This window comes from Austrofundulus limnaeus, unplaced genomic scaffold (assembly GCF_001266775.1).
Source record: "Austrofundulus limnaeus strain Quisiro unplaced genomic scaffold, Austrofundulus_limnaeus-1.0 Scaffold67, whole genome shotgun sequence".
Taxonomy (NCBI): Eukaryota; Metazoa; Chordata; class Actinopteri; order Cyprinodontiformes; family Rivulidae; genus Austrofundulus; species Austrofundulus limnaeus.
Window position 1 is genome coordinate 78,499 of NW_013952469.1, and position 8,141 is coordinate 86,639.

The window sequence follows — 8,141 nt, forward strand, 5'->3', positions numbered from 1 at the left end:
GTTTTATTTTATGTAATTGTTGTTTTTTGATAAATTGGTCTTTTTTTTCTTATATCTACTGTTGTTGATGATTGTTTACTGTTTGTCTTGGTCAAGACTTTTTAAGATTCCTTACTACAAAATAAACAGTAAACATATGTAGGATTCATTTTGATATCGTATGGGGTCGATATCGGTATTGGTACAATTGGACCTGAGGACGTTTCCTTCTACCATCTGCAAACATGAATTGTGTTTTACTGCCTAACATGTTGCCTCTATGGCTATCAATTTCTATTTCCTTTAATACTAGTATTCATGCTAACCATATTTTACCCTTTTACCTCCAGTTCTGTGTGAATTTGCTCATCTTTTTCTTTTTATATATCCTCGTCATCTTCCTCCATGACTCGAATTCACCAACAACACGTCTCTGAAAAATGTTGCCGTTATTTGTCCTAGACGTTGGACAACAAAACAAAACTTTAGCATTTTCTGATACAAAGCCTCCAACAACCTATCAAAATAAAAGCCCTAACACACACAGCCATTTAGTGCAATAATGAACTTCTGATTTAGTGGTGTAGTCACTCAATAACATGTTGATTTGTCCTGATGCATCTCAGTAATCCAGTTAGAAAAAATAGGCTTAAGGGGACTTTGAGCCCCACCTGCATTCACTACATACACATGACATGACACCTAAGAACCACAGCATCCAAACCAATAAGTCAGGTGATGGGGCACACCCTCTATGAACAATAGAGCCAATCAAGCCTATTGTTAAGCGATGACCCTCTTTTGCATGTGACTAACCTGTTTGTCCACCATGTGGAGGCAGTGCTTWTAAGGCTGAGTTCACCTGAAACTCATCAGACTGAAGAAGTCTCTTGGATGAGAACATGTTGATTTATTTGCCTCCTACATTGCAGGACCCGCAGCGTAACTAACGTTCATTGGGATGACGATGCTTAAACGTTTTATCCTGCAGCTCCCTTTTCCCCAAAACATTTTTACATTAATCAGCATCTTTTGTTGCAGTTCTTACTTCAGTCCGTGTGTCTGAATGTAAACTCACATATTCCATCATTACGCTGTATAACGATGTGTCAGCTGTGAGGGACCTGGTTGCCAGATTTTTATTTTTTTACTTGCAGCTTGTGTCTAATTTATTGTAACCCTTAATTGTGCACACTGATATTGCATTACAAATAAGTTTAATTGTACAGTGCTACTACATCACAAAGGAATACATCACTAATACACAGCTGTAATAAGACAGATAGGAAAGTCAAGCAGTGGCAGTAAATATTATAAATAATATTACTCCACAAGTACACCACAATACCACAAACTCGGGTTTAAACCCTGACCACCGAGATACCACAGCCCCCATTTCTGGACTCATTAAAAACAGATTTTCTGTTGATGTGTTGTTTTAGCTGCAGCTCTGACGACTCTTGGATAGTAGCTAAAATATATCAAAGATATTCAGAGGAGTCTTCATTAAATTTCTGTCTCTCATAAGATTTCAACATCACACACACGCACACACCTCACCCACGGAACCCATCTTTTGTGTTAGTATTGGCCAGGCATCAGTGTGCAGATCTGCCTCAGCCTTCTGGAGATTCATCATCAGTCTTCACGCTCCGTGTTCTGTGGGAGTGTGTTTGACTTCAGCTCTCCAAACCCATTTCCTTTTTTGGCAAAGCATCCCCTCCTGTCCCCATCTTTCTTTCATCTCCACTGATTGTAGACGTTAAGAAGTTAAATGTTCCTTTTCATCACCAGTATTTTGGTGCTGATATGCACTGTAAATAAAACCGTGAATTATTTCCACTTTTGCCATGAACTGCAGAACAAATTGGAATGTAAACTGGAAATCTCCTCTACCTTCTCTTAGTGTGTCAACACCAGTTATGGTTGTGGTAATGTAGGTATTACAAAACGTATTTATGTGCAGGTTTGGTATTGGAGACATAATGGTTTTGAGGAGTCTTAGCCTACATGAATGTGGTCATGACTGATTTGGTTTTACTGACGTGCTCATTTGTGTGTAGTAGTAGCTGAGTTGCCCTCAGTACAAACTGAGTAATAACAGCCCATGAGAGATGTCAAGACAGTGCATAATGATTTAAAGGGATCCCCGATTAGTTGTAACATTAGATTTGATTTGATAAACATTTATTTTAACTGTAAAATAAAGACTGAAAAAATACTGTGGGATGTTTAGTTTTGTAAATTTTTAAAAATATATTTTAACACGGACGGGGCCATTTTATTTACACACAAAGCATTCTGGGAAAATGATGACGTGGATAGGTCCTCGGTGTGAGTGAGCTATGTCCACCCTGAAGGTTAATCTTGGACAATATCTGATGATCGACTCTTTTAAATGAAACCAGAGAGCGTTGACAGAGAGGAGAAGGTAGAAATGACTCWSTSKRWMWSAAAATAKGGATGGARGACAACAGAGCTGCTTCATGGAAGAAGAACCTCAGCTTAGCTTGTTAGCCTTTGCGCTAGCGCTGATGTTATATTGCCTTATATGTATTAGCTCAGTGCTAGCACGACAAACAAGCTAAACTGAGGTCCTCCATCCATATTTTCAGTTGCAGACTGAGTCATATTTGTGTTCCCCTCTCTGTCATGTGGATGGAGGACCTCAGTGATGAGAGGAGAATGTGTAGCGCTGAGCTAATACATATATAGGCTGATAGCGTTGGGGCTAACACTAAAGCTAAGCTGAGGTTCTTCTTCCATGAAGCARCTCTGTTGTCCTCCATCCATATTTTCAGTTCCAGGCTGAGTCATTTCTACCTTCTCCTCTCTGTCAACGCTCTCTGGTTTCATTTAAAAGAGCCGATCATCAGATATTGTCCAAGATTAACCTTCAGGGTGGATATAGCTCGCTAGCAGCCTCGCACCGAGGACCTATCCACATCATCATTTACCCAGAATGCTTTGTGTGTAAATAAAATGGCTCTGTCCGTGTAATATATTTTTAAACGTTTACTTTAAAAATTATAAAAACTAAACATCCTACAGTATTTTTACAGTCTTTATTTTACAGTTAAAATATATATTTATCAAATAAAGTCTAATGTTACGGCTAATCGGGGATCCCTTTAAAGGTATGAGCAGAGCTGTAACTCCATCAGTTTTAAATATAAGATGATTTTAATTCAAAACTTTAGTTTTATCTCTGTCTAAATGTTAGAAACATTTAGAATGTGCACTTGTTGCATCACTTATAGATGATGTTTCCTTAATAAAAGTCCTGGACAAATCGTCACACTTTGTGGGCACATTGTCGTCTAACGTTCGTGTAGAAAAGCTCGTTATTCTGAAGTTACCGTCCTCGCTCCTGTGAGCATTTTGTTTACATTCTCTCACAAGTTTAAACTACAAGATGGATGATAAACATCAGAAGCTGCAGCTGTGCTGTGAAGGAATTTTCCAGTCATGTTAGAGGTTTGTAGACCATAATCCAACACTGCTGGTATCCACAAAGGGCAGATCATTTCCTGGTTTTACTTTCAACATGTGCTTGATGCTTTAACACGTTTAACACTAACTTATTTTGTCAGCTACAGAAGTTTGTGTTTGTGTTGAGCTCAGAGTTAATCTGCTCTACTTGGATAAAAATCAAAATGGATTTATTCACTTTGAAAACAAACATAATTCTAATCAGTGTCTTCCAAATGTCTTTATTAAGCTCACCAAGCTACAGAAGAATTAATGATAGATGTAGCAATCAGTGACTGTAACATCAGGAATGACGGGTTCGAGAAACACCAAGAGCTGAAAGAGGAAATAGAAAATTCTTGGAGGTCAAGATGTCAGAGATCCTTGGATCAACTGAAGCTCCTTATTTCAGAACTTACTTCACTTTGGTTCCAAGTGTACTGTTCTGGTCTGAAAATGTGATGTCAGAAGACTGTTGGTCACTGATTGGTTAGAGGATGGAGTCACTTATGTTCCAAGAGCACAACGGTCTGATCTGCCATTTACAATAATGACTCTACCATGTCTTCCGTTGTTGTGTTGCATATCTTTTTGGGGTCTTCTTCAACAACGTTTTATAGTGGCTGACAAATAGCTTAATGGCCACCAGCTGATACGTCATGTGGCGTCAATTTTCAGAATTCTGGGACCGCCCAACTTTACGATAAATCCACCCACAAGAGCTGTTACTGAAGTGTAATGGGAAACTACCCGAACCATGCTGAACAGAGTTCAGCAACTGTGCTGTAGAGGCACTAGTGGAAAAGGTGCATATAAACTGAACAGAACCCTAACAAACAACCAGAACACTTGTTGTATATACCGTATATAAGGCCTAGTATTTGTTGAATGAATAGATATCGCTCACCAACTTTCGTGTCAGAGAACAAAAATATCTTGTTAAATAAAAACCGTTGTTGCACTAATTGAAACAGTTTGCACACAGTATTCTTGATTTCACGCCACTACCCATAATTCACAGCGGAAGCTGGTTATCTTCGTCTGCTTGTGCTGTTGTTTACAAGGCACCAGTTAAAGTACAAATGAACTGGTTTGAATGGATCTCTGGTTCTCACTTTGAGCACCGGACATATGGAACCGAGGGGCGGACCTAGCGGTCTGTCATGGCAGCCTACGTATGCTTTTACAGAAACTTGTGGATATTGTGAGATGTCACTTTTAGAGAGCGTACTGTGAATTTACACATCAAATTTTGCTCAATATCTGTAAAATGAGGCATTTTGTGTTTTAGAAATCAGCTACCTGTGGTGGCCATTTTGAAGTGATTTCAAAATTTAATTAGTTATAAATGTTCATCCAATGATTCTTTTCTGAAGGTTTTATTCATATCAGCTCACTGCTTAGCAGATTCAACTTTGAGAGTTATTACCGAAGTTTTAGGTAAATATTAGGGCTGTGCATTGGCAAGAATTTGGCAATACGATACATATCATGACAGATATGTCATGACAGAAGCTAAACAACACAGTTAAACCATTTTTGAAGCAAACACAGCAGGATAAACTTAAAGTATATGGACTTTGATGCCATCAGAGTTTTATGTCACGGGAGGAGTGCCGAGCTCGCTGAAGGCGCTAGACGCATGCGCTATATGCATGCCTGTCTGCCGTAAAATTGGAAAAAAGAGCGCACGAGACACTTAATCTGGCTTAAAATACAGACATTCTGACAAATAAGTAACTGTTCGTAACCTTACCTCAGCTTAGAAGGCAGAGGGTGTTGGTCTTTTCCGCTCAGATTCAGCTATCGGAGCATGAAGCTAATGTTTACTCACAATGCTAATGCTCTCTTACTCTCTGGTGTTCAAGAGGTAGAGAAGCCAAATGGCTGGCTCACTGCTGCCAACTAGTGGTCAGAGGCTGAACTACAATGTAAAAATGAACGGCTGGCAGGAAGGTTGACGTTTTAAACCTTAATAAAAAATCGATACAGGACTTTAGAATATCGATACAGTATCAGGAAATGAAATATCGCAATATTTCAGTGTATCGATATTTTCTTACACCCCTAGTAAATATGTCACACAATGTTTGTGTTGTGAATGACTCAGCTATAACACCAGATTTTAGCTCAGTATTTTGTGTTCTCTAATGCCAGCTGGCTGTGACGGTCATCTTGACTTGAGTTGTCTTTAGTTAAAACAATGATGGCTTTCTGTAAGTATCTCCCAGTGGGTCAAAATATATTCTGAAAATATATTTTGGTATTAGACAGAAGAACCAAGACAAAGGCAACCATTGTCATCCACAAACTGTTATTTCACCACAGCCTGCCAAAACAATCTGTGGTGTGGCGTCAGATGAGTGGACTCACAGCGGGGGTTCGTCACTGGTCTAGAGACACCAGTGTGGCCTATTCAATGGGACTAAGATGGGAGCTCAGGGCCCGGCTGTCTGTGTTGATGCCGATATTGGGCTTAAAAGAATATGTTTATTTATAGTGTTAATTTTATTTAATGGGTTCAGAATCACATTCACCTGCTCAAGATGAATATGTGAATTAGGAAATAATTTTGTTTCTGTTTTTTCCAGGCGCAGAGGAAGGAGGTGTTTCTGCAAGAGCGCTATGGACACTACACCCTGACGGACCCTTTCCTGGCCCTGCAGAGGGACTTTGAATGCAGGGTTCCTGGAGGGGACAAAGATCGGCGGCCCCTCGGGTCCAGCCCGATCTCCGTCTTGGAGGCTGTCATGGCACACTGCAGGAAGATGCAGGAACGCATGTCGGCTCAGTTAGCTGCCGCCGAGAGCCGCCAGAAGAGGGTAAGTTGTTGATGACAACATAACGCAAGTTCTAAACTGAAACCATAGCTTTTAATCCCATTAGCCTCTGCTTGTGTTGCAACCAGTCCAAAAAAGTGGAAGCTAAGAGTTGCAAGACTTTTTTTTCTGGCAGAATTAAAGACCTCAAACTCAGTTTACAGTTTTTTGGCTTCTACAACAGGAGCATGGTCTCTGCTCCTAGCTAAGCTAGAACATGGAACATCTACAAAAGCCTGTTCAGAAGATTTAGGAAATCTAGAACTTGAATAAGCGGAGAGAGGTTCATCTTGTGGTGCAAGGCCTTCTAAAACTTTAAATGTATATAGAATAGAACAGACACTGACTGATGCCAAGTGAAAGTGAAATTTACATCACTTTTTGAAAGTTTTCTTTATTTTCTACGTAGCCTTTAAACCCCTCTACACTTACTATAACTGTACTATTCTTTCTACACGACCCATTAGAACAAGGTTGGATTGCAGCAGAATTGTCTTCAGTGTGAAGGGAATCGTGAAGCTGCTTTGTTTTTTGTACTAAACAAATGTTTTCTTGCTATTTTCTGCATCCCAGAGATGCTCTCCTGCATCCTCACCACTTTCTGTAAAAAATGGAAAGCAGTACAAAACGCAGAATCCCATTTGCTCACTTTGGCGAGTAGATGTTGATACATAGTTGTTTCCGAGGTACTTTGGCCGCTGCCGCCCCCTGTACCTGTGGTTACCTGGTTACGCAGGTCAGCCATGGCAAAAATGCTCACTGAAACTCCTTCCAAATGCAAAAATGCCAAGCTTAGTGTAAAGATTAGGACAAAACAATCCTCTACGATTTTTACGTCTCTTAAAAACAACTTCTCTGTAAGTTCCGTCAACACATAATCGACTGGACGTGTGAGAATATTTTACATTCTTAACAAAAATAAAAAACAGAAGAAGTCAAAATGTCAATGGGCAAGTGTGCACAAATTGTTCCTGTTTAAAGGTTTTATGTTTCTTTGAGACATATTTATGTTGTGTTCAACTCTAAAGCATTTTTAATTTACAAAAGGATAACTTCTTAATGTGAGCTATGTGAATTTTTTGTTTTACACATTAAGAATGTTTTTTGTTCTTAAAATAAAGACTGGTAATTCCTTTTGAATACATTGCAAAAGCATAATGTTCTGCTGAACCACAGTAATATGGTATATTTATGAAAGTGAAAAAACCATCCATTTCATTTTGAATTTGTTTATTTGCTTATTAAAATGGATCCCCATTAGTCCTCAGCTAAGTGAAGACCACTCTTCCTGAGGTCCACACAAAAATAAAACATTATAATAAAATTAAAACAGCACAGGACCCCCCCCCCCCCACACACACACACACATACCACCACCACCTACCCACAGACACCCAGAAGGTTAACAGTTGAAAACAAACAGTAGAAAAAAACAGTAATCACTTTATTATTGTACACTTTAAGCAAATAAATATACTGTATTTATTCAAGTTTAATATGTAAAATTTAATCCATAAAATCATGCACAAAATTGGGAGGTAGTACTATACTCGGATAAATATTTTTGCTGATGTATTTTAACTGAAATGTCGGCCTCATTCACAAAATCCCTGAGTCCGGAAATGAGACCACGTCATAAAAAGTGGTTGAAGCGATCTTACCTCTAACACTCCTTTGTGCCTCCGAGCGAGATAGTAACAGATCCAAGCAGGCGACATGATGTGGAAAAAAAAAGGAAAAATGGCAGTCCTTCATAACGAACTAATGATATTAATGTGAAACTGGGTCGCTCCTGGAACAACAACAAACACATGGTCGTCTGTAATGGCTGCCATCTACCGGTGTTCTGAAAACGTTGGTCTACCTGAAAAA

At 39.2% G+C, this 8,141-nt stretch overlaps 1 protein-coding gene across 1 annotated transcript in view; it reads left to right on the forward strand.

Moving 5' to 3' along the window:
• Positions 1-8,141, forward strand: part of cttnbp2 (cortactin binding protein 2) — a gene marked incomplete at its 3' end in the record, with an annotated part of 136,946 nt that overhangs the window by 68,333 nt on the left and 60,472 nt on the right. The window contains 1 exon segment of the mRNA XM_014010262.1: positions 6,042-6,272. Coding sequence (XP_013865716.1) covers positions 6,042-6,272 — 231 coding nt within the window.